At 38.8% G+C, this 27459-nt stretch overlaps 1 protein-coding gene across 6 annotated transcripts in view; it reads left to right on the plus strand.

Annotated features, from left to right (window-relative positions):
* RBM33 (RNA binding motif protein 33) overlaps positions 1-27459 on the plus strand; it is a 118659-nt gene that overhangs the window by 18694 nt on the left and 72506 nt on the right. For 4 of the 6 annotated variants that reach the window (XM_068549755.1, XM_068549756.1, XM_068549758.1 and 1 more), the window contains exons 3-7: positions 2289-2337; positions 5349-5425; positions 7435-7747; positions 11449-11565; positions 23525-23696. In XM_068549755.1, the coding sequence (XP_068405856.1) occupies positions 2289-2337; positions 5349-5425; positions 7435-7747; positions 11449-11565; positions 23525-23696 (728 nt within the window). The remainder of the gene's footprint in view (positions 1-2288; positions 2338-5348; positions 5426-7434; positions 7748-11448; positions 11566-23524; positions 23697-27459) is intronic. The other 2 variants (XM_068549757.1, XM_068549760.1) reach the window with 1 other exon arrangement.

Consider the following 27459-nt stretch of genomic DNA (forward strand, 5'->3'; position numbering starts at 1 on the left):
CAGGAAGCCTCCTCATCCTTTTGGTACTCCTGTCACTTCCTAACAGTTACCGTATTGTCCACGAGCATTACTGCTCACCCCTTTGAAAGGACTCGATTTGGACCATTCATTCCCATTCATTCATTGTTGTTTTTGGTGACCCTTGCTGTAATTTCGGTAGTGTTTCGTATTTTACAAGTTTCTTCCCTTTTGTGTACCTCTTTGTAAGGATCCAACTTTATGATAACAATAGAGAACTAACTACATTTAACTTTTGTGGGGTGTGTGCATCGTAGTTAGTATTTGGACTCTGGAGCCAGACTTCTCAACTCATCTACTGGTTTCTGACTTGGAGGCAGGGTGACCTTGGGCCAGTTCTTTAACATCTCGGCCTCTTTGTTTTCACGTTGAAAAAAATGGAGAATGATGTAGGTGTCTGGTTGCTGGGGTTGTGTTATGTCAACAAAAGAGCGAGTATGTGTGAAACGCGTGGAGTGATTCTTGGCATGTCGCACACTGAATGGGCGTTAGTGATTTCTTGAGCTATAATTTATGCATATTGTAGTCGCGTGCACTTAATCCTTCTGTCTCCCGTCTTGCTTTCTTATTTCATGCTATTATTGCCTTTGTTAGTCATGGAAACAACTGTTCTCTACCTCTGTACACTCCACTCATTTACAACTGGTAAAGTTTTCATTTATCTTCTTTTAAAAAATGCTTTTGTTTAGAAAAAATAGGTGGCAGTCCGAGACTGATTTCTTATTTCCATATATTTGTCAGCAACAAATACTTTCTAGATTTTTGCTTGTATGATTACCAGCACCTGTTCATATTATGGTTTTAAGAGCTCTCCTCAGTTAGTTTCCCCTGGGCAAATTGTATTACCTTCCCTTTTCAGTTACTTAGAGGGATTCTCCAGAGGGGTGCTTGTCCCCAAAGGGATGCTTGTATTTTTGGGGGGTAATCTAGAATCACATTCTCAAATGCGCTTATTGTAAATATTGTGACTAGAAAGCATTTTTTTCTCGTCCATGGAAAATGATTGTAACACTGAAGATACAAAAATTGTATCTGAAAGATGATTAGATGATTTGTGAATTGAAAATGTTGGAAGAAGTTATACATTAGTCTCTAGTAACCGTTCTACTTGTACAGGTCCATGAAAGATTTTTTTCCATGAGCTAAGTTCTTGTCCTGAATCTGTCTCTGCTGTGTGACCTTGGGCAAATCATTTAATCTTGTCCTTATTTTCTGTATCTATAAAATGATGGTATACGATTTATGTAGGGTAACATAAGATAATGAAAGAGGTATTCAGTGCATGAATGAAATGACTTGTTGAGTTGTTTCTGGTTCTAAAAGGTAGTATATAGAATTTCTGTTGTAACTTCATATGTGCATTCCAGGATATTCTGGCATTCTGCACAGTAAACATGGGTTTTGGGTAAAATAGCACTCAAAACTTATAGAACTTATAGATATTTGTAACCAGAGCCGTTATTTAAAAAGCAGCAAATCATAATAAGAACATTGGTGCAGTTAAATCTCCATTGGCATTTGTACCTAGAATCATAGTCTAATTGCGTTTCCTCCTTCTAGATGTTGGTCCTTAGTCATTTGCTTTTAAAAGACGTAATTTAGTGGTAGCCATCTTCATCAGTTAGAGGAACATACAGTGGGAAATGTCTTCAGATTTTTCATCTGGTAAGGGTTTCTATTTTAATTATGAGAAAAACTTCTGATTGCTTCAAAACATAAACATGCTGACAAAAAAATTGCAGACAGCTGACATGACTCCCATGTTATAAAGATAATTCTCTTAGTTATGATTTACTTGAATGTCCTTATCAGCATTGACTTTTCATTTTTAAACTTTTTCAGTTTTCGCAGTTTGAGTGTTAAATGGTCTTTCAATGATTTTGGTTTTTAATTTTCCTAGTTAATGACGTTGGGCATCTATCTTTTCCTATTTCATCGTAGGTAAGAGAAAGCATAGATATTGTATTATAGTTTCTTCTTTTGCTCATTAATGAACAAGGCCAGAGAAATTAAGATCTCATATTGAGGTGAAAAAACTAAGATTAGAAGTCTAGTGAGAGCCGCTAGTTATAGCAAAGCTTCCCATACTTAAAGGACCAGATGTTCCCTATATATTTGAAAATATGTTTTCATTATTAATAAAGGAAAATGTAGCAAACTTAATGTGAAAGTACCCAAACCCTAAAGTCCTGGATAAATTTCCCAGTGGTCTACAAACTTCGCAGTGTGTAATAGGAATAATACATTGTCATGTCTCTTTTTTTCCACAGTGAACTTGAAGATGACTTACTTGGAGAAGATTTGCTCTCTGGCAAAAAGGTAAGAAATACAGATCTTCCTGAAATTAAATGATCGTTATTTAATTGCATTTAAAATATAGGAGTACATCTTATGCATGGGATGTGTTACTGGAAAGTTGGGTATAGGTTAAAATTTTGTGAATCGAATTACTTTTTAAATGCACAAAGAGTTGAGTGTTTAATTTGTAAGTTCTTTGATAACTTAGAATTCAAGCCCTAAACCCTTTGAAGCAAGTACTCTAGCTCCTGCTACGCCAAGGCACTCTAGCAGGCACTGAATCTATGAAGGCGGCAGCAAAGCTGCCACTTGCCCGAAGGAAGTGGCAGCTCTTTCCTTAACATTCAGTGGTTAGTATTTGCATACTGGAGCTGGGATTTACTTTTTGGGAATATTCAGAGATAAGCATAAAAATAAACATACTCAAATATGATAAATATTCAGATAAATAAGAATAAAAGTCTAAAACCTGATGTAGGTTTTTCTAAACTCTTGATCAAGTAAAACCTTGGAAGCAGTTATCGTTGATGTGTATATCTATTTATATATCGTGTGTGTATATGTATATATGTAACTCTACATATATATATATTTTTTTTTTTGGCTGCGTTGGGTCTTTGTTGCTGCGTGTGGGCTTTCTCTAGTTGTGGCGAATGGGGGCTGCTCTTCGTTGCGGTGCGCGGGCTTCTCATTGTGGTGGCTTCTCTTGTTGTGGAGCATGGGCTCTAGGTGCGCGGGCTTCAGTAGTTGTGGCGTGTGGGCTTAGTTGCTCTGCAGCATGTGGGAACTTCCCGGACCAGGGCTCGAACCCGTGTCCCCTGCATTCGCAGGCGGATTCTTAAGCACCGCACCACCAGGGAAGTCCCCTGCCAATATATTTTGAACAGTATGAAACATTAAAAATAAAAAGCCAAAAATTAAAGTGAAATACTGAATTTTTATTTTACTTATTAACAGTTTAAAGACACTTGTTATTCTCACTACATATCAAGATAGCTTTTCATGCTTAGTTTTTTTAAGTCTTCAGATTGTGATGGCTCCTTACTGTCAGTTGTTTTCAAGCTCATTGTACTCTTAGGCGATTGGGCCACATCAGTTGTCTGATCTATCAGATCTGATTACATTTTCCTTTTCCTTTTATAACTTAGTTGATGAAGGTCCAGTACTAGAAGTACCAGCTTTGCCATTTTCCTGTAACTTACTATGTTGCATTAACATCTTCTCTAATACATGAATTTGCTGTAGCCGCTCTCTTTTCTGTTTCTTATTGCACCATAGGCCTGCAGGTGTCTTGGCTTTGGCCTCCCCCAACATTTTCTCCTTTAAAAAGTGGCTCTGTCATCACCTGTAACTCTAAGTAAGGATTAGTTCCCGTTATCTGTAAACCCACTTGATCATAGTGACTGAAAGTGAAAAACCAGGGAGAGTGCCCCTCAGCCTGCCCATGTTGAGCTTGTGCTCTGGCCTCAGGATGCCGCATGTGTAGTGTGATTTGGGGGGCCAGGGCCAGTCCTTCTTGTGTCATGGTCGTAGAGGGGAGGGGAGGACTGTGTCCTTTCTGACTCAGTGAATTAGTTTGCACATCCTTGAACTGCACTCACTGTACGTGGGGCTCCACTACCCTAACGTAGACACATTTTTTTCCTTTGTAATTATTTAAAATGCTTTAGTGAGGAATACCAATTACATGTTACAATGTTTAAATGTAGTAAAGTATTTGGACATGAAGTTGGAGTTCTACCCTTGGGCAAGGCTGATGTATCATAGTTTGCCCTGGGTTTCTATCAGGGAGCCCACCTGGCCCTAATGACTTCACAGGCATTCTTGGCCACTTTCTCTTACTCTTTTTTGCCCTGCTTTCCTGCAGACCACGCTGACCAGAGTCCTCCCTAGCTATTCCACTCTTGCCTGAGGAAACACTTCACTCCAGTTCATCTTTAAGTAGAAACTCAAGTCCTTTTTTCCTCCTCTTTCTTCCCTTGTGTGCATGTTGTCGGGGAGTAGTAACGCACACACACCACAGAAATCATTTTAATAGGGTAGGGAAGTGTGAGGTGCCCTGGGATCTAAGAGACCGGCATGCACGCATGCAGCCTAACAAAGCCTGGAACTGTAGAAATTTGACCAGTTGGCAGAATCACTAGGCTGCTTCTACTTACTGATCTGACGAGTAGACAAGCCTGTCAAGAACAGGAGAGAGGGTCTAAGTTGTGTTTATTTTCATGTGTTCATCCATACTGGACAAACCAGAGTTTTCTTTTAGTCCATTACCATTTCAGTTGGGCACTCTAGTTATCTAAAATCTGCTTATTTCTAAAATTCCACTATTTTTTTCTTTTGTTGTGCTAAATATAGTCAAATATTAAGGATACCATTTTTTTTTTTTATGATAAGAAAAAATTACTTGTTTATAGGGTACTGACAAAGGACTCGTTCCTTTTTTTTTCTTTCGTTAAGAGTTATAGTAAATATGATCATTATGCTTGCTGCTTCTATACTTATTTGACTGTGCATCTAAAAATTAGTCTGGGGCTTCCCTGGTGGCACAGTGATTAGGAATTCGCCTGTCAGTACAGGGGACACGGGTTCGAGCCCTGGTCCGGGAAGATCCCACATGCCACGGAGCGACTAAGCCCGTGCGCCACAACTACTGAAGCCCACGCGCCCTAGAGCCCGTGCTCCACAACAAGAGAAGCCACTGCGGTGGGAAGCCCGTGCACGGCAACGAAGAATATCCCCTGCTCGCTGCAGCTAGAGAAAGCCTGCGCACAACAATGAAGACCCAACACAGCCATAAATAAATAAATTAATTAAAAAATAAATAAATAAAAATTAGTCTGGGGTAGTTAGCCAGTAGGCCATATGTAGAATCTAGACTGTCAAATGGTTATATCAAACTGAGAAGACTTTCTGAATGGCAGATGTTTTAATAACAAGGTTAGAAACAATCCAGTCAATGTAATTTTGCACTTTTGTAACAAGTCTTTTTTGTGGAAGTGACATGCATTAATTAGATTTCTTACTTTAATTAGAATCAATCGGATTTGTCAGATGAGGAGCTAAATGATGATCTTCTACAGAGTGATAACGAAGACGAAGAAAATTTCAGGTACTCAATATTAGCTCATTAAAAATGTTCTTTATGTAACTAAATTTCTAGTAACTAATTTATAATTATAGTGGGATATAAATGATAATGTACTGTATCTTTAACATATGATTATATTGTAAACAGGATATTAATATAACTCTTTGATGTGGAAGCCATATATATTTTTCTATAAATACATCAACTGTTTAAAGTCAGTGTTGGTCTTGCATTTAACGACCTCTGAGAGCTCTGTTGAGTGCTGGTTATAAAAGTTCAGTACAGGTATATGCACTGCTCTTTTAAAGAATTCCTTTATTTGGACGGGGGGCAGTGGCCTCCGACTCTTAATACTGTTGGTCACAGTTTGATGTTACTGCTTTTGTTTTCATCTTAGACAGTTTTTATTTATACATATGTAGTAACTGAATTGCCATTTTGAAAATTCCTTTGGACTGTACTTCGACTCTAGTTGACTATCTGAATATAGTTGTTTTAGTCTGTTTGGGTTGCCATAACAAAATATCATAAAATGGGTAGCTTACAAAGAACAGAAATTTATTTCTCACAGTTCTGGGAGCCGGGAAGTCCAAGGTCAAGGTGCTGGCCTGGTTGGGTTCTAGTGAGGACCCCCAGCCCTCTCACTGTGTACTCACATGGTTGGAAGGTGGGAGGGAGCTCTCTCGGGTCCCTTTTGTAAGGGCACTGATCGCATTCATGAGGTTCCACCCTCATGACCTAGGCATCTCCCAGAGGCTTCACCTCCGGACACCATCACGTTGGGTGTTAGGATTCAACACATGAATTTGGGGGGGGTGGGGCACAAATATTCAGTGCATGGCAATAAAGAATATCTTTCTGTTGCTGACATAGTAATGCAATTATAAGAAGAGGAAGAGGCATTTAGTATACTCTGTTAGGTGGAATAATTTTTTCAGTTTTATGAGGAAACATTTATTGTGAAAATATAGAGACACTTCTTGCTTATAAATGTAGTTAACAAATATATTCCATTCATTGTTGAGCTATAGATTTGTAATAGTTTTTCTAACATAAAGTAATTTTTATGGGTAACAAGTTTTAAATTAATCTATTCTGTCAGTTATTTGTTTCCCAATTCCATTCTGTGACATCATTATTATATTTTGATCTTTTGAGTTAGTTAAGTTGCCCTTGAAATAAACCTTTGGAATTTTTTTAGCCATGTGTCTTCAAGTGTATGTGGCATGTTCAATTTTTTGTTAGGATTGGATACTTAATAAGTGTAAACTTAGATCTAGCTACAAAACCTTGCATTTTAAGTGTCATTATGCATTTTTAATTGTTTGACATTTATCTGTTGTGATTTAACAGGTGGAATATGATTTCTTTTTTTGCAGTTTTAAAACTGCCTTCGTTTATTTTACTCAGAAACTAACTGTTTTTTTTAAATTTGTGGCTAGTATAAACTTTAGTTGAACATTGAAATGTATTTTCATGCAGATTTTTAATATTTTGATTTTTTAAATAGGAGTTTATAGTTTGCGTCATAGATTTAAAAAAGAAAACAAGTTGTTCTTAAAATTCCATCTGTGATTTTCTGTTTATAGAGTAATACTCCTAGTTTTACCTGGATGTTTTAGAAAATAGATACCACCCGTTTCATTTTGGAAGTTAGAATGAAACGTAGTCCATTTGCTTTCAGTCCTGGACTTTTGCCAGGTAGACCTGTTTCTCATGGTTGGTCTGATTCTCCTGGTCAAATAAGCTGCAGCTGATGATAAGAGGGGGCACCTTATGCAATAGGAGTCTGGTGCTGGCCCTGTGTACGTATAGCGCACTGAGCTCTGCGGTGTGCAGGCGGAGTTTGTAGTGCTGGCTTAGTAGGTAGCACGTTGAGTTTTGCTTTCAGTCATTGTTGTTGTCAGTGTGCCTTGATCAGTCACTGGAGTAACTTTTCACCGGTCTTTCTAGCAGTTAACTTATGCAATGATTTAGTTTTGAGCTTCACTCCAGTTGCCTGCCTTTCTTTGTATTTTTGTCCCCTCTAGTTCTCAGGGTGTCACAATTAGTCTGAATACCACATCTGGCATGGTCACATCATTTGAACTGTCTGACAACACTAATGACCAGTCTGGAGAACAGGAATCCGAGTATGAACAAGGAGAGGATGAACTCGTTTATCACAAGTCTGATGGATCTGAACTGTATGCTCCTGAGTACCCGGAAGAAGGACAGTATGAAGGCCACGGTGCTGAGCTGACAGAAGACCACATCCAGTACGTGGGGGAGCCGGAGGAGGAGCAGCTGTACAGTGACGAGGTGTTAGACATCGAGATCAATGAGCCTTTAGATGAGTTCACAGTGAGTCTTTCTCCTTTGTATGGCTGAAGATAGCATGGCTGCCTGGGTATAGGTCTCTAGACTGATTTGAAATCTGTTTCCCTCCCCTGGGAGGGCGGGAAATTAGACCTTATTATCACTGTCTGCCAGTTTCTTTATCTGCGCTATGACAAAGTTTGTGTTGACAGCTTGTTTGGCCAGAGGTAATGCTCCTTTGTCATCCTGGAAGGCTGCACAGAATCATGACCTTGAGGAAGAAAACAGCTTTGTGTGGTGGAGATACACTGTCAATTGTTAGAAGTACTTAATGCAGGGCTTTTATCCAGGCTTTAGACAAGATCTGATAAAGTCCTTCTAAGGTGAAAAGATTATTGACCTGCTAAAGACATCTTTAAGGTGCTAATATTCCAGAGTGATTGATGTCCTGTTCATTCATCCTTTTTTGTAACCGAGAACTGTCTAAACATGAATAAAGAGATTGGAGGTTAGTTTAGGAAATGTCACACACAATTTGTTATCTGTAATCAGGAAGCAAAGATTGCACTGATTTTTATTTCAGAAAGGTGGTTTTGGTTGGTAGCTTTTTTTTTTTTTTTTTTTTTAGGTTGAACTGTCAAGAAAGAAAAAGGTATTAGTGAAAGATGGCTCATCTGTCTTCATGATTTATCATTAAAAAAGATTTGTTTTTGAAATAAGCACTTAACGAAATTTATGTTGGAAGGACGTGACCTCCATAGGTGCAATAGAATCTTAGGGTTTTCAGGGTGCTAGTCTCCCCCGAGGTGCAGTGTGAGTGGGGCTGCTGGAATGGGGTGGAGGCATGCAGCGTTAGGGCTAGAGTTCTGCCTTTATCTCTTAATGTTTCCATTCAGAGTAGGTAATTTTTCATTTGAGAAAAAATGTGTGTGTGTGTGTGTGTGTGTAGTTTTGAAAGACACTAATTGTTTATGTGGAGCCTTAGAATATTTAGTTCCAAACACAGTTGCGTTTATATATCACAGTGTTGTTTTTAAGATTTATTCTTTTTGAATGCTTTCTCTTTAGTAGATACAGTAATGAAAAAAATGTTTCTGGGTTTGGTAAACAGAATCCTGTAAAAGGCATCATGGGTCCTTGTTTTTTCGATAACTCTGTAATGGTTTGTTTTGGTAATAAACCCTTCAGTAGTGTGGACAGGTGCCCTCTGGTTTACTGGTGTGTCCATATACTATGTTAAAGTGAGACACTGTGATTTAAAATGATTCTTAAAGATTAAGCCAAGATCTTTTAAAAATGTGCCCCGTTATTCCCTGGTTAGAGCGTTTTAGTATTTCTACTGCTCATCCCTAAAATAAGATGGTCAGTCAGTCACATCCCTTGTAAATTCAAAAGCTCAACAGATATTTACCAGTGTCCAAGCAGTGGGGATGTAAGTATTGCTGAAATACGAAGCATGAAGCATGGCCCCTGCCTTCTGTCAACTTAGACTTTAGTGGAACAAATCACAGTGTGGAAAGTGCTTGATAGCACTTATACATGGTCACGTAAGAGGTATCTCTCACTTTGGTGTTCTTGCACAGTTTGTTGTAAAGAGAATTTTTAGTAAGTGAGGACTTTCCCTCTCTTATTTTCCAAACTTGAGGCTACATTTAGGCCCCTCGTTGTATAAAATCCAACTTAACTATCCAGCATCTTGTGCCTAAGATTCAGGTATTGAAAAGAAAAAAATGCAAATTCAATATACTCACAGTACTTCTCCACATTAAAATAAATTTTTTCAGAATTAAAAAAAAAATCTTAAAGTAAATAAATTTACTTAACTGAACATGTCCAAATATTTTCACAGAGAGCTGTGAAGTTTAAAGGTAAGGCGAAGTTAGACGTCTTGCTGTGAGCAGTATCGGCTCACCTCAGTATATCCAGCTTTATAGCCACACTCGTTCCTTCCCTTCTTCCCGGTTTTTTGAAGATTATTGGTTTCTTTATAGTTATCACAGTGGTAGAATCTGGCACTGCCTCTTCTTTGCATGGGAAGAGAAAAATGGACTTAAGCTGTGAAATACTTTTCTCCAGCTCTGCAGTGCGGGCCTCTTACTGTCTTCTTAGGCTGTCACTGGTGCACAGATTAATTAATTATTCATTATTAGAGTAACAAACATATGAGTAGATTGCAGTCCTGTGTGTCCCAGTGGTATTTTAGTTTATTAAATGGTTTATTTAACTGTGGTTCATGTCCTAGTTAGGACTTGTTAACTCGTACTCTAAAGCTAGAATTAACTGTACTCATCACGAGTATGTTCTATTTGAGCTCACACGTAACGTCACAGGGAGGAATTTTGTGTATAACTGGGAGTGGAATCATAAAATAGCAGAATTTTACAGTTGGAAGGAACAGCCTTACATATGAAGAAACTGCGTTTTCCCATAAAAAGTTGGTAGTAAATTGTGGTGTTCTTTTCCTTTCATACTCAAAAAAATTTTTTTGAATTTTGCTGTCCTAATCTTGAGAGTGAATTGGGATTTGATGTAAAAACTTGTGTTCTTGTATTAGGAAGAGATGTATATTATTTATTATTCAACAGAATATTAGAACACTGTCAGATGATTTATACTTTTGAGCACAACCAGATTTACTTAGTGCCTTTGAAGTTAACATAGATTGAGATTTCATAAAACATTGTTCTGTAAAAACAATTTCAGATTGGTAATTTATGTAATGGATAGCAGATTTTTGTTTCCCAGTGAGAGTTCAGTGGTGTAGACTATTCTCCATTGTATGTTGGCTGAAAATTTTGATTAGCATCGTATCCGACAGTTCTGCTCTCCGTGAATCATGGGTAGTGATAGTTGCTCTTTTAGGTAGGATGGTAACAGTTTCTTTTGGGAAGTAAAATGCAGTGTGTTTGGACAGTCTTGAGAGACAGTTGTGGGGACTAAGGTGGTCTGTCACCTTGGGTACAGCTGCTGTTCTTTGTAGAGAGACTATTGGATTCTGGGCAGTAGGGCTGTGCAGGTCCCGCAGCTGGTCCGCTCTTCCTTCCTGCCTATTGTTCACTTGAGCTGGTGGCCAGGGGCACTGGGGAGTTCAGCTCCCCTGGAGGGGATCAGATCATGTTACTTGTAGTGATACCTGTAGGAGCCCTTCTTTCCTTGCAGTTGTTGTTTCTAGCCAGCTTGCCTGCTTCCTTCTCTATGCCCTCAAGAGATGCCTGCCTGCTGCCATGCCCTTACATTTCATGCAAACCTGGAATCATCCTTCTAATTCATGGGAGCGGCTGATGGAGCAACTAATTCTAACATGTAATTTTAATACAGCTCCTGAGTTGAATTGAATTGCCCATACTTTTGTGGTCTTCTGTTGCTATAAAAACGGTTCGAGTTGGGCATGATTCCAGCCCGCGTACTGCTGCTGAGCTGCTCTGTGCAAGCACATACACACTTTCTTTTAAGATTATATTTCCTTAGTGTTGCTTTGAAGAGGAGCTACTTGTCAGGGCCCTTGGAGGTTGAAGCAGGGTCCGTGTCACTCCCTGTAGCGACTGGGTTGGCGTACTGCTCTCCTGCTCTCATGAAACCCAGGGGAGGCCCCATTCTGGTTTTGTGCTTAGTGCTTTTCTGCTCAGTCTGATAATTGCCATAGTAAAATTTGCTAACATAACTAAGCGTGAGTCATGAAGGTGAAAAGTGCTTAAAAACCCCAAAGCTGTATGAGAAAAACTTACTTTCTCTTTAATGGCTGTTAGGATGAAGAATACTTGCAGGCTTGTGGGCAACAAGGGATGAAAGAGCAGGAAGACTGTGTTGCTGAAGAGGAATTAGATGAGATTACTGATTCCCAGGTTGCTCCCGAAACTGAAGAGGTATTTGTTCATCTTTTAAAAAGAGTCCAAAAGTTTGCTGGAGTTTTTTTTTTCTTCTAGATTTAAAATGAGCATCCTTTTAATATTAGCGAAAAGTTGATACATCTCTTCTTTGAAGTATGAGTGTAGTTTAAAAAAACCCACAAAAACAAAACCCTGAGCTTTCTAGAATGTTTGGACAGTGAGTTCTGGTTAGCTGTGGCTTCCAGATAGCTGTTTGCCCTTTGAGTGTTAGAATGTTTTAAATGTTTTATGGGAGTGTGGGTAGAAATGTTTTGAAATGCGCAGTATATGTTAGTGCTTTGAAAGGAGTGCTGTAATTATTTCAAATTAGTTAACGTTAGTTAATTTTGACCATTATTCAAAAAATACTGCAGAGTTCCCTGGATTTAGGTGCTGTGTTAGGTATTGAAGAAACAAGGATGATTGAGAAGCTTGGTTCTTGTGCTCAAGGTACTTGCAGCCTCGTAAAAGGGAGAGAAGACGCGGGCAAATTCCAGTGATGTAAACATAGACGTAAACCTCCCGGAAGAGAGGCTCAGGTACATGCTTTAGCAGCTCACACAGGGGACCTCTGTGGTCGGGTGTGTGTCTTGAGGATGGATTGGGGAACCGGGGTGGGATGTGTTGAGGCTTCATGGAAGAGGTAGCCTGTGAAGTAGGTCTGGAAAAATAGATGTCATTGGACGAATAGAGGTGTGCTCTGAGATGGAGGCTTATAGATTCTGTTTTCCAACCTTAGAACTTGTCCCATGGGTCAAGCGTGTGAGCCACAAAATCATTCTATAGTCTTAGAACTTGTGGGTTAAAATTTTTTTTTTCCTTATTAATGTTTTTTCTCACTTATTTTCCTTAATACTTTTTTCCCTCTTTTTCCCAAGAGATCATGAAAAGTGGTATTTCACTGGCTTAGGTCATTTCCTTTAGGTTTTACACCAGTGCTTTAGAAACTCAGCGTACAAAACATTTAGCCTTTCTTTTCCCTAATATAATGCTACGGCAGAGTATATGAACACTTACAGACACTTTCTGGGACACATCCTTGCTTTTCCCCAACAAGCTAAATTTAACTTCTCTTTTTGTGCTTTCTCTCTGTCTCTCTTGCTATTTGAAATAATTTGAAACTTAGAGAAAAGGTAGAATAGTAGAACGCTCCCTTTTCCCAGATTCTTCAATTGTAGGCAAATATATTTAGCCCAAGGAACCAAGACAAAGCTAAAAAAGATGTTAAGTAAGAAATGGTTCTCCTACTGGTGACTGCTCTGTTCTGAGTGACGAGCCACCGAACCGAGGTTCAGGGAGGCCCGATTTATGCGGGTCGTGTTCAGCACCACGTTGTGCCCAGCGCAGAGCCAGTACGAGCCTAGGTTAGGTCAGACCTGTGAAAGGGTGTTTTGGCAAAAGATCTCTGAGAGAGAAATCTAAGAAGCTGTTAAGGCGGGGGCGGGGGGACAGACGGAAGTGGCTGTGGAGGTCATTCTGGGGGTGAGTAGTTGAAAGGGAAACCTGGGAATCCAGCGCCCATTAGTTAGTTCATGTCCTCTTCATTAGTTTGTAGTATTTTGTAGTTGGAAAATTAATTCCATTGTTTTTTTTTTCCCCCCCAGTAATTTATTCTTTCAGCATTTTAGGTAATACTTCTCCTTACTCTGATAATGTATTGTGTTTGTAGCATATTTTAGAGTGAGAAAAGGTTTTGTAGATTTTAAGCTTTAAATGATCTCTGGAGATATAAACTATTTTATTGTAAAGCAGTTAAAGAATAAGAATGCTAGTAGGTGTTATGCTATTGCTTGGGTGCCTTCTGGAACTGATAAGGTATGACTTGTAGATCTAGATGTTTCCGACTTTGGTTCCTGAACTGTATTCATTAAAATATTGAAGCAAAAGTGGATTATTATTTTAAAAAATGGTAATCTTACCTTCCATTTTCAGTGTCTTCTGAACAGAGAGATTGAGGGAGAGAGTTATCTTTGGAGGAGCATGAATGATCAGACCCAGCCCTCAAGTAAATGAACTCATAACATGTATGAGTTAATATAACAATATCTCAGACATACTTAGGAAGGCTTAATCATTGGGGGAAAAGTTAGATCCCTTCCTTGTACCTTATGCCAATACTGATCTCAGATTAATTCACACCAAACTTTACATGTATTAGAAGAAAATGTTTTAATGTTTTAATAATGGTGTGTTAGCCTTAGGCTTATCTGCAAAACAGAAAACTCACCAAATAGTACAAGTTTATTTCTCACTGATGTCAGAAAATTCCAGAAGGCATTTCAGATCTGGTATTGGCCTCACGAGGTAATCACGTACCCAGGCTTCTTCCAGACTTCCGTGGTACAACTCCAGGGCTGCTGGTCTTACCATGGTCCACATCCAAGCAGTGGGTTGCAGGAAGACTGAATGAGACCATGCCCACCCTTTGAAGACACGTCCCAGAGTTCTCAAACAACACTGTGTAAACATCTCATGAGTTACGTCTTAGTTACGTGGCTGTACTTCACAGCAAAGGAGACTGGTGAATATAGTGTTTTATTAGGTGACAGCATGTTCAGTTAAAGCTGGGAGTTTCATGATTAAGGACGTGATAGAGAATGAGTAAAAATGAGTACCAAGTTGTCTTGGTTTCACTACTCTACTACTCTTGGTATTAGGCCTTTTTAAGCCATAAAGGGAAAGAATGATTTGATCATACAGAAATACCCCAAAACACTATAAACAAGTTTAGACAATATGAGGAAATATTTACACATGAGCCTAAGAATTAATATATGTAGTAAAGTTAATATGTTCAGTATGGAAGAGTTAACATATTCAGTATGTTCCGTATATACAGATGAGCACTCCTTTAGAAAGGGGCAAATAATGTGAGAAAGTAATCCAAAAATAACATAAGCAAATGATCACTAAGTATATAAAATATATTCAATAAAATAAAAATTATAACAGTTGAGAATTCTAACCTGTCTTAATATTGGCAAAAATCAAAACCATTGGTCAGGTATTTTTTATTCTGTTGGGATTATTTTGGAAGTATTGACTGCCAGAAGAATTTTCCACAATTCTGTCATGTCTCTGCATGTTCGGGGGAGCAAGGCACCTCCTTTGTTCCCGACAATCTTTTCAAGGATGTTTTTGTAGCAGCATCTAGGAAAGACGCATCTTTCCCTGGAGCAGGGGGCAGCCATGCCTTCTGCACATTATAACAGTTCCCTAAACTCAGTGCCCCTCCTGTAATACAGCTGCCTTTGCGCAGGGTCACCTGGCCCTCTTTGTCAGATGGCCCAATGGGAATTGGGGCTTAGGGAGCTGGGCCCAAATGCTACTGCTATTGTTAAAAGTAATGAATTGTCCTAGTCTGTGGCTGAGAGTCTCGTGCCTTCTCACAGCCTCCATGGAACAGTGGCAGGCTACCTTATTAACTTGCAAGAAGAGTAAAATTGCAGACCCTACACTGTTCGTGACAGTATCAAAAGCCTGAAGGTCCTTGGCTCAATAATTCCACTTTGATGAAGTTATCCAAGAGTTAATCTAAGATGTGTTCAAGGATACGTGCACCGGGTATTTGTTTGCAGCGTTGAAAATAAGTGGAACCAATGTAAATAGATTTTTCTAAAAGGTTGAATAAATGATGGTCAGGGAACTGCAGGTTGCCAAAGGATGCCCTTGCTCTGTTGGACATGGAAAGAGGCTCGTGATGCGTTAAGTGAAAGAGCAAGCTAACAGATTTCCTCCCCTTAGGTTCCTCCATAGTTTTGCATGTCTAAATGTGTGTGTGTGACTCTCAAACACGTGTCTGGATGGATAAAGACAGACATGGTGATAGTGATTACCTCTGGATGGTGGGATTATTTTATACTTTGTGTGTCAAATATTTTAAAATGTTTTTGCCACGAATAAAATAACTTTTGTGAACAGAGAAATACAGAGTGGTTAAAATTTGATCCTTGGTGATTTGGAGGGGAAAGAAGTAGAATGCATTTGTTTAACTCCTGTGATTTCTAGTTGCCGCTAACTCTCACTTGAAACATCTTAATGCTTGTGTTTTCTATGTGACTCTTTTTATAGAGAAGAAAGTAAACTCTCATCCAGATTACATAGTTTATACCATCTCTTAAGAGGTATATTATTTGCTTTTTCTTTTAAGCTGTATGTTCCATAATTTAATTTTAAATATAGTATTTAAAAATATTTTTAAAAAGTCACTCATACAGTTTCCTTATCCTCTGTCCTTGATTGTTGGTTTGTTTATTACCTTGTTTATGCTGCTTGTTTTTGTACTGACTGAAAATTCTTTGTATTGCTCTTTGCTCTCAGGACTTACTAGTCCTTCTTGGAGGCAGGTGTTGTGCTGGTCTTTTCTCCTGGCAACAGATGTTTTGGGCTTGTTTTCTTCCTCGTAGTGGAATTGCTGAATGTCAGTCAAAGAGATCGTTATTGAGAACTTGTATGCACGGTACTGTTGTAGGTGCTGGGAGGTATTATTTCAGTACCTTTTGGTAGGCTTTGCTTTTGGAGGGCTGTCCTCCCATCTTTTTTAGAAGTATAAGTAAGTTATAGAGTCCTCAGGGAAGAGCAGCAGTTTTATTTTGCCGCATACACCTGTGTTTTGGTGTCTTGCTAGTTTTTTGACCCATTTTCTTAAATTAACTGCAGTGTGTTGATGAACCAAACCTTTGCACTCTACCTTGCGTTGCAGCGTTCATGGCTCTGGGTTGCTTAAGACGGAGGTGGAAGGCATATTGCAGTTTTTCAGTTGACTTCTTTCTAGGAGTTACGTTTAAGTACACATTAGAATCTGAATTATGGAACTAAACAGTAATTTCAGTTGAAAAGTCTATTTTCAGTGGCTCCTTTTATTTAACTAATGTTCTTGCTTGGTTAATACAAAGGAATCACTGTACTCGAAACAAATTAGAAAGACCCAATTACGAAGACTAACCCTCAAGCCTTTCTAATTATACAGCCACTTCAGTGTCAGTGATGCTTTTGTCTTCAAACATGGTTAAAAAGGTTTTGGCTTGTATAGAGGAACAAGTGAGAAGTTTAAAAATATCTTTGCACTATTTAAATTCGAAATACTTCTAAAATTGTGATAACATTTACATTCAGTGATAGGCACACATCTGAGGTATACGTTCAGTGTTTTGATACATGTATACATCCAAGTTACTGTCCTTCTGTTGGTGAGAAACAGTTCATCATCCCAGAAAATTCCCCCTTGTTTCTTTCTAGTCTGTCCTGACTCCTCTCAGAGGCAAGCCGTGTTCTTAGTTCTGTTGACTTAAATTAGTCTTTCCTAGTCTAGAACTTCATGTAAATGTAATCATACATTTATGTAATCAGTATGTGATGATGTAATGCTGTGTGTCTAGCTTCTTTTGCTCACCGTAATGTTTTTGAGGTTCATCCAAGTGGTCGTGTATGTCAGTAGTCAACAGTTCATTCCATTTTATGGATATACCTTATTTGTTTTCTCCTGATAATAGATATTTGGGTTGTTTCCAGTTTTTTTTGTTGTTATTATGAATAACTCAAAGCTTATTTTACACGTCATTTTGTGAATGTAATTTTTCGTTTCCCTTGGCATTAACTAGGAGTGGAATTACTGAGACAGGGTGGAAATGTGTTTAATGCTATAAGAAACAGCTGAATGGTTTTCCAAAGTGTTTGTACCGTTTATACTCCCACCAGTCGCGTATGAGAGTCTCAGTTCTCCCATTTGTTTATCTAGTTTTTGTACCATTATTTGTTGTAAAGGCTTTCCCATTGAGTTGCCTTAGTGCTTATGTTGAGAATCAATTGACCACTTAAGTTTGGGTCTCTTTCTGGAATCTCTTTTTTGTTCTATTGCCAATACTACACTGTCTTGGTTACTCTGGCATGAAATCAGGAAGTGTAATTCACCAGTTTTGTTCCCTTTTCAAGATTGTTTTGGCTATTCTAAATCCTTTGAATTTTGCATATAAATTCTGTAATTCACTTGTCAATATCTATTAAAAATCCGGTTGGGATTTTTATGAAAATTACATTGTATCTTTAGATCATATTGGGGGAAAACTAACATCGTAATAACCATGTTGCCTGTTGATAAACACAGTTTAATTCTTCCTACTTGTTTTTTTATTTCTTTCTTTTGCTGTGATCTCCAGCATTAGGTAGGATAGAAACATTGAGGGCACTAGTTTTTGCCTTGTTCTTCATAGTAGGTGTAAAATAGTCAATATTTCATCAAGTAAGTAATATAAGCTACTTGGAGGTTTTTCAGTCAAATTGAAGTTCTCTTCTATGTCTAGTTTGCTGAGATTTTTTTTTTTTAAATCAGAAATGAGTGTTGAATTTTGTCAATGCTTCTGCATCTGTTGAGATAATCTTGTGACTTTTATCCCCCGTTTTATTAATGTGAATTAAATTAGCTTTAAAAACTGTTAACTATATTCCCGAATTAATTTCCATTTTGCAGGTTTTTCCATTAATGTCCTCTTTCTATTCTGGGATCCAGTCCAGGGCACCATATTGTTGTCTTGTCTCCTCTGGTCTGTAATAGTTTGTTGGTCTTTCCTTGAGTTTCTCAACCTTGATAGTCTAAAGAAGTACTGGCCAGGTGTCCTGTGGAATGTCTCCCAACCTGGGCTCGTCTAATGTTTTTCTCATGATGATACTGGGGTTATGGATTTTTGGAAAGAATACCATGGAGGTTAGGTGTCCTCATTCCATCATACCACTGGGTACAGGACCTCCCTGGCAATGTCACCCTTGATTATGTGGTGAGGTGGCCTTTGCCAGTTAAAGATAGTAATTCTGTGAAGTTGCTATCTTTCACTTTCTCTGCTCTCTTCTTTGGAAGCAAGTAACTAAGTCTAGTCTGCACTCAAGGCAAGGGAGAGGAGGGACTTAAGGTCCACCCCTGGAGGAGGGGAGAGTATGTACATATATTTGGAATTCTTCTCGAAGTAAGATTTGTTAAACTGATTTTTGAATGTTAAATCAACCTTATGCTTCCGGCTAAACCTCACTTGGTCGTGATGAATTTTCCTTTTATTTTTTGCTGGATTCCATGTGCTTTTTTTTTCTTAAGGAATTTTGTCTCTGTATTCACGAAGGAGGTTGGTCTGTAATTTTATTCTCTTGTAATTTTTGCACAATTTAATTGCTCAGTCTTTCCAGCTTGTAAATTTTAACTGTTGGTAGAATTAGATACTTTTTGTATTTCATGGTATAGTAAAGAAATATTCTCTATCAAATATTTTGTAAGCACTAAAAACTTTTGGGAAGTTTTTTAAAGCAGTGTTCTCTATAGTTGTTTTCTATTGGATTGGCCAAAAAGTTCCTTCAGTTTTTAAAGTAAAAATAAAAGACACATTTTTCATGTTCATCAAGAACTTTATTGAACAATACATTCACCCTTTTGTTCCACTACCTTCTGCCAAGAACTGCAAACAACTGTTCCAGGTGCCCTTTACAGTCTTCCAGGGAATTGAAATGTTTTCCATTAAGAGAAGTTTGTAAATGGAAATCCGAAGATGCAATGTCTGGTGAATACGGGAGATGAATTAGAACTTCCCAGCCAAGCTGTAACCGTTTTTGCCTGGTCATCAAAGAAACATGCGGTCTTGTGTTACCCTGATGGAAGATTATGTGTTTTCTGTTGACTGATTCCGGATGCTTTTCGTCGAGTGCTGCTTTCACTTGGTCTAATTGGGAGCAGTACTTGTTGGAATTAATTGTTTGGTTTTCCGGAAGGAACTCATAATGGAGGACTCCATTCCAATCCCACCATATATACAACATCACCTTCTTTGGATGAAGACCGGCCTTTGGCGTGGTTGGTGGTGGTTCATTTCGCTTGCCCCACGATTTCTTCCATTCCACATTATTGTACAGTATCCACTATTCATCGCCCATCACAATTTGTTTTAAAACGGAACATTTTCATTGCAGTTAAGTAGAGAATTGCATGCAGAAATACGGTCAAGAAGGTTTTTTTGCTTAACTTATGTGAAACCCAAACATCAAAGTGATGAATGTAACCAAGCTGGTGCAAATGATTTTCAACACTCAATTGGATATTTTGAGTATGTCGGCTATCTCCCACTTGGTATAACATTGATTGTTCTCAATTAATGCCTTGATTTGATCGCTGTCAACTTCAACTGGGCTACCCGACCCTGGAGCATGGTCAACGGAGAAATCTCCAGCACGAAACTTTGCAAACCACTTTTGACACGTTCGATCAGTCACAGCACCTTCTCCACACACTGCACAACTGCACAAATCATTTTTTGCATTTCAGTTGCGTTTTTACCTTTCTTGAAATAATAAAGCATAATATGCCAAAAATGTTGCTTTTTGTGTTCCATCTTCAGTATTAAAATGGCTACACAAAAATTCACCAATTTTGATACTTTTTTTTTTCTTAATGCATGCTGATATGACAGCTGTCACAATACAGTCTAACAAAATTGTTTTGAATGAAGTTAGAGACAACTACGTGCTCCTGGAGCCACCTTACAGGAAAAACCAAATGAACTTTTTGGCCAACCCAGTAGTTCAGAGAACTGCCTAATTTTTTTTTTCTTCAGATTTGGGATGGAATATTGAATTTTCTTTCAAAACACTGAGATCACAAGTTCATTTCAGAGTTAGCTGGAGAATGTAACAAAATATACAAGTCTGGGTCTTGCTGCCCCTTAGGGTTTCTAATTATTTCTGTATTGATGTTACGGGAAAACCCGAACGAATTTTTTGGCCAACCCAATATATATGATAAGACTTTAGTGGACTTATCTATTTTTAAAGAACTTTCATGATGATTTTCATATGCACCCTCTGTTAAGCATTACAACTACAAGTTTCAGGTTTTCAAGATAATTAAATAGCTAAAAATCAAACCTTCAAATATTTCTGACAGTGTCTATAATGAAATCAGAGATTTACATACGTATTTAAATTCTTACAAAATATAATCTTAGGCTAATTTAATTTTTATATTGTTATCCAGTATCACCCTTCAGTGGAATTTTAGTTGTGAATGGAATATTGTGAATATGTATGAATATTCCATTCATAAGTATTTCTCTGCAGAGAAAGTCAACATTTGGGCAGGTAGGTTTGTTAGTTAATTCTGTAAGCACATAGCCAAAGGAGATGCCCAGTATTTAGAATAAGAGGTAGTGACCAGTGGCTGAAGGAGCGAGTCTAGCTTAGTGAATGTTGCCAGGTGGCCTGTACTTGAAGCAGCTGAGACCAGGTGGTGTTTCAGTTTCAGCTCAGGGCTTGTATAATCCTTGATGTAGTTCAAAGCTGAACTGGACCCTGCGACTTGGACCAGAAGTTTGCATTCCAGGACATTTCATCTCTCAGAAAGCTACCTTGTGCCATCCTTTTTGTAGTCAGGCCCTCCCTCCATTCCTAATCACTGGTAACTAGTGCAGTTTTGTTTCTTGGAGAGTGTCATATATGTGGAATTGTCGCAAAATATCACCTTTTGAGTGATAAACCTTTTGACTTCTCTCAGTCAGCATGATGCCTTTGTGATTGAATCCCAGTTGTTGTATCAGTAGTTCATTCCTTTTTATGGCTGAAAGAGCATTCCATGGTTTGGATGCACCGTAGTTCGTATATCCATTCACTATTGTTTCTGTTTTCGGTGATCCAAAAGAGAACTGTAAACATTTTCCTGTGGGTTTTTACGTGAACATAAATTTTCATTTCTCTTGGGTAAATATCTAGCAGTGGGATTGCCGGGTCATAGACTAGAATTGTTTGTTGGTTTGTTTCTGGTAGCCTGTAGTATTTGTTTCAAAGAAACAATTTTCAACTTGTCTGTATTGTATTTAGATTTCTTAGATGGAGATTTGTATGTAGAATAAACTATTAGCTTCAGTACTGTCGTGTTTCATGTTAAACTTGCTTGGAAAGTGTTTGAACTGTAATTGCTTTTAATGGTTGAATTAGAAATGACTATTGTAATAGAATCTTTGCTTTATTGGTAGTGATTTCTTTTCCTCCTCTGTGGCCTTGCTACTTAAAGTGTGGTCTGTGGACCTGCATGTTGACTTCACTTGGAGCTTCTTGGAAATACAGAAAGTCAGACCCCACCCTGGACCTGTGGAATCAGAATCTGCATCTTAGCAGGATTCCCAGTGATCGATATAAACCTTAAATTTGAGAAGCACTGCTCTGGAGCATTAATGGCGGTGGAGAAGAGTATTTTGTAAATGAGTTGACGTTTGCTCAGTTTGAGTGTAGTGCAGCACAAACATAGCTGGGTCCATCTCGCACGTCACTCATTCTTGGTTTCAGATATTCAGTAAGACAGAAGTAATGGTATTAAGCCAACAAAATGCCAAAATTTTGGTACTTTAAAATTCTATAGTGGACTTCCCTGGTGGCGCAGTGGTTAAGAATCCGCCTGCCCATGCAGGGGACACAGATTCGATCCCTGGTCCGGGAAGATCCCATGTGCTGCGGAGCAACTAAGTCCGTGCGCCACAACTGTGTTCTAGAGCCTGCGAGCCACAACTACTGAAGCCCCCGCGCCTAGAGCCCGTGCTCCGCAACAAGAGAGGCCACTGCAATGAGAAGCCCACGCACCGCAAGGAAGAGTAGCCCCCGCCCGCCACAACCAGAGAAAGCCCACGCGCAGCAACAAAGACCCAACACAGCCAAAAATAAATAAGTCAAATAAATTAAAAAAAAGAAAGGGACTAAAATTAAAAAAAAAAAAATTCTATAGTATGCTGAGTATCAGAATACTGAAAAGTGGTTTTGCAATCATTAGGCTAAAAGTTACAGTTTACATTCATTATTTTATTTTCAGGCATTTGATTCTCTACTTTAGAGTTTATAGCAATGAGTGTGTGCATTTTTTACACAGAAAATGTTGGGGAAAGAATCCAAAATGATTGTATCTTTTTTTTGGCACACTTTCTAATGAAGTAGTTCATATTTGTTTCTGTTAAGAGTAAAGGACATGTAAGAATTATGAATGATGAGACTGAAAGAGTAGTTTCTGGGTCTTTTTTTTTTTCAAGTTTACCAAAAGTCTAAGTGAACCTAACGGTCAGTAGGTACCTACCTTATTACCTAACAGTAGGTCACTAAGATGTAACATGAGGCGAAAGTGATTAGTGTCAAAAGGAACATGAGTTATACAGAAAGAATTGTTGATGAAGAAATTACTTTTAGTTTGGGACCAGATTAGGCAGAATTTTTGTACGAATCCTGATGTAGTGAAATATAAGATAAAAACTGGTTTTAGTGTGATGTGAATGAAGAAAAAAAATAGTTTTATGGTTAATAATCTGAGCCAGAGGTGGTAATGAACGAACACTAGGCAGTGGAACGAAGTAGAAAGGGTTGAGGAATGTTACAGGAAAGATTATGGAGGCTGAAAAAAACCCAAATCAACCCAACAGCAGATTTGGAGCGCTTGCCTGGCATTGGAAATCAAAGTAGATGGGGTCAGGAATTAAAGGAAATGTGGAGCCTGTTTAACGGGAAGGAGTGTGCTGTCATCTAATGTGAGTTACAAGGTGGGTTATAGGCTAATAAGCTCACGGGAACACTAGTGTTAATTTAATTAATATTTTGAACTTTGTTTAGCTCTGAATTAGACTCCAGACCAGCAGGGATTTTTGGAATTCATGTTTGTTCTCTTAGAAGTATAAGTAGTAACAATGTGTAAGACTGTATGTTAACCAGGAGTAGGAATTCGAATTTTTTCTAACATTGTTAATTTTTAATGTTTGAGATTTTGTCTCCTGGGATCAGTTTAATGTTTCACATGGCTTTACAAATAGGACATTTTGCAGTATTTTTACATCTTGAATATAAAGAGCTTTTATGTGTGCATACACATATGTGTATACATAACCATTATTCAATATTTAATTCAAAAGAATATGAACTCACTTTCCCTCCTCTTGTTTTTTGTATGTCTGCAATGTAGGGAGGCATGGAAACTTTGGAGCTGCAGAAGGACATGAAAGAGGAGTCAGATGAAGAAGAGGATGATGATGAAGAATCTGGACGATTACGTTTCAAAACTGAAAGGAAAGAAGGAACAATTATTAGGCTCTCAGATGTAACTAGAGAGAGAAGGAACATTCCAGAAACTTTGGGTAACTTTTTTTGCCTGTCTCCCATCCTTCACTCCCATTTCAACTTCCTCCATAGTACTGTTATGATTAATGAAACAGATAAAAAAAAAGTTACCTTTATAGAGTATTATGCATGGCATTCAGAGGGTGGATGGTCTGTGTGAGGTGAGAGCTGAGTTACGGTGCTGTAAAGGTCGGTCTATAAAAATGACTTGTCTTCTGGATTAAAACATGTTTGAATAAAATATTTGATTGTTTTTTTTAATAGTTTTTCTTTTGGAGTCTGTGGCTTAGACCTGCTCTCATGCATACTGTGTGGTTCTTGGTTGGCTCTGGGAAGGTGGTGTGGGGTGGTACAGGGTCATTTTACCCTTCCCGAGACTGTCCAGGTTGCCAGGGCTAATTCTGGGCCAGACTGTTTTTATTTTGTACCTTTTAGTGTTATTATAACCATCTCTTTTTGTTGTTGTTCTGTATGCCATTCCTCTCAGTGTTTAATGAGACAAGATGACTTGTTTGTAGCACAGTCAGTTGAACGTCATTCCTGTTACAGACCTACTGCAGGCTGTTGCTAATCAGCAGAGCCTTTTCCAGTATTGACCCCCCGCCCCCCCCTTGTCTGTGGTTCTGTCTAGTGCCCATTGCAGAGAATAAAGCAGTGGTTCTCACATTTGAGCAGCAGAATCACCCAGAAGACTTGTTAAAACACATATTTCTGGATGCATTCTCAGCTGTTCTGATTCAATAGGTTTAGGGTGGGGCCCAAGAAAGTTGCATTTCTGGTGAGTTCCCAGGTAATGCTGTTCCTGCTGCTCTGGAACCCATACTTTGAGAACCACTGGGATATTGTCCCATATTACAAGGAGGAGGGTAGGAGGGTGGAAGGATGGAAGGACAGAGGGTTGTTGTACTTGTTCTCTGGTCTTGGTCAAAGTAAAAGTCAAGAAACTAACCATTAGTTACTACCTTTATTACTTCATAAAACTGTTATTTGTAGCCGTGTTCAGTCGGAACCCTGAGTGTGTGTCTTTAAGTGGCAGATAGGAATTCTCTGTCAGGGCACTAAGCTCACAAGATGCCAGAGTTAACAGTAGTGAGCCAATCTCATCATGTTCCTTTACTAAGTGAGGTTTGTGGAAAGATTGACCTAGAGACTTAGTGTTCTCCATTTCTTCTCCCTCCAGTTTCCTCCTTCTGCCTTTTGGCCCAGGATTTCCCTAGACTCTTCTTAAGTTATGGTATAAAGTTGCCGGTTGTTCTGAACCGGTACACCATAGGTTTCTAAGAAAGCGGAGCTGAAAAGTTGGGCTTGGGTAAAAGGAGATGAATCAAAGGTCTTAAAAAGGGGATGAAAAGACCAAAAGTATCCGTCAGCAGGAGTAATTGGTAACATTATGGAACAAGCTTATTGGAATAGATAAACATCTCAATCTTGGGCTGGGATAAGATGAACAAAGGAAAGATGGCGCCCCTGGCTGAACACCAGAGGGCAATGGGCAGCGGCTTATTAGGGAAGGAGGGTGCCATGTGGGGCGGGTGGTGGTGGTGAATCATCTCTTTTCTGCTTCTGTGTAGGTGGGCTGTGGCTTTGTTACATTAATTGGGGAACATATGTGTCACATCTTAATAACTGGGATAGCTACACGTTCTAAGGATGTGAAACCACTTCACAGACACTGTCAGGAATGGCGACCTTCCCTCTCTGCAGCCAGCTCCTCACGGGCCCTGGGGCCTTTCATGGATCACCCTCCCGGCATCCTCAGCGCCCTTGCTTCTCCCGTCCCCTGCTCCTCAGCTACGGTCTTCTCATCTCTTTTCACTTGACCTTGACCCAAGCGCTGACGTGTTCTGGAATGTCCAGCTTGCCTGTGTTCATAAGTTGTGCTTGTTTCATTCCTGCATCTCTTTCTTTTCAGGATCTTTGCCTCATTTCATTCTTTTCAGGGTCATTTGTATTTACTTTACTGAAAAGAATTTGTGTCGAATCTTTTTTTTTTTTTTTTTTTTTCTTTCCTTTTTTTCTTCTTAAGGCATTTCTCAGTTGCTATAGTCATGTCATCCTGAGACAGGAGGGTGGAAGGGGGGTAGTGATGGGCAGGTTGGCCCTTTACATATGGGCAGAGAGGGCCTGGGGTTCTTAGAGGCAGAGTGTCTGAAGCATAAACAGTTTGACCATTTACCATTTTTTTTTTTTTTTAAATTCACGTTCTTTTATTTATTTATTTATGACTGTGTTGGGTCTTCGTTTCTGTGCGAGGACTTTCTCTAGTTGTGGCAAGTGGGGACCACTCTTCATCGCGATGCGCGGGCCTCTCACCATCGCGGCCTCTCTTGTTGCGGAGCACAGGCTCCAGACGCGCAGGCTCAGTAATTGTGGCTCACGGGCCCAGTTGCTCCGCGGCATGTGGGATCCTCCCAGACCAGGGCTCGAACCCGCGTCCCCTGCATCGGCAGGCAGACTCTCAACCACTGCGCCACCAGGGAAGCCCTACCATTTTTTTAAACGTTAAGAAAAAAGGCTTTAAATGTATTTGTGCAGAATGTGATTCTTTGGCTAGATAATAGGGCAAGTAAAAATGATACTTTAAAAGTATCTTTCTCTGTTCCCTATTTGTAAGCCCTAACTTAAGAAAGCTTAGTGTTTGAAAACATGAGTTTTCTAGTAACTGAAAAGTTAGGATTATTCCCAGTACAAAAACGATTTTTCTGTTCATTTTAGAGATTGGTTTCCTAAAGCAGTGAGCTCCCTTATTTCCTTAAGACCCCTCCCCTCCAACAAAAGGTTAATTTTATATAGAAGAAGAATATTCAGTGAGAAAGAGAAGCTACTACAGTACTTGGTATACTAGAAATTCACATAAATTTGTACTCATCACTTTGTATACTCCTGGTGGTAAAAATATCAGTTTCAGGTTCTGTATACAGATGCTTGCACTTATTTGATTGTATAAAGCTGCTTACCTACTCTTTGTAATGGGATTAAAATACCTTGCTACCAGAGTATATATGTCGTCTCACATGATATGTGTTTCTTGACAAATGATGTCTTTTAACATTCTGAATACAAATAAAAATAATTATTTTGTGATATCATTGATTAATGTTAAGAACACTCCACTCTAAAAAGAAGAATGAAATGATGGTCTGGCATCCCCCATTTCTGACCCTTCCATCTGCATGTGGACTAGTGAGTTCTTTTCAAAATCTGGAAGGGCATTTGGTCACTTTTAGTCTTCTTTCCATTCAAATATATGATGTCATCCTTAAATATGAAGAACACTAATTCATATTTATGACAGTCTTGACCATTGTAGAGCCTAATTCACAGTTGTTGATCTGTAATTTGAATTACAGATTGGATTAGATATGGAATTTTGGGCTTTTACCTGAGTTATGATCTTCAGTAGTGAGCTTTTATCCTCAACCAGGATTCTGGGAATTAGATACCTTAGAGAAAACGTGACCGTTTCTCAGTTTTCCCAAGGATGGTACAAAACTACGTACTTAGGAAATACATTCATTCATTACATAAAAAGGACCCCATTGGGTAAAAGGGCTTAATTCTCTCACAGAATGCAGTTGAGAAGGGTTTCTAGCACACGCATGTGTAAGGGAAAGATTTATTTTGAATGGAAATGTCAAAAGCCATCTCTGAAACGTGGGTGTCATTGACCAGTTACCCTGAAGTGTCAGCACAGCAGTTCAGAGCTGCCAGTTCTTTTGCCCTAGGAGGTGGACCTCAGATTCTCTTTGGAAGCAGTACAAGCAATAAATGAAAAGACTA

This window comes from Eschrichtius robustus, chromosome 8, assembly GCF_028021215.1.
Source record: "Eschrichtius robustus isolate mEscRob2 chromosome 8, mEscRob2.pri, whole genome shotgun sequence".
Lineage (NCBI taxonomy): Eukaryota > Metazoa > Chordata > Mammalia > Artiodactyla > Eschrichtiidae > Eschrichtius > Eschrichtius robustus.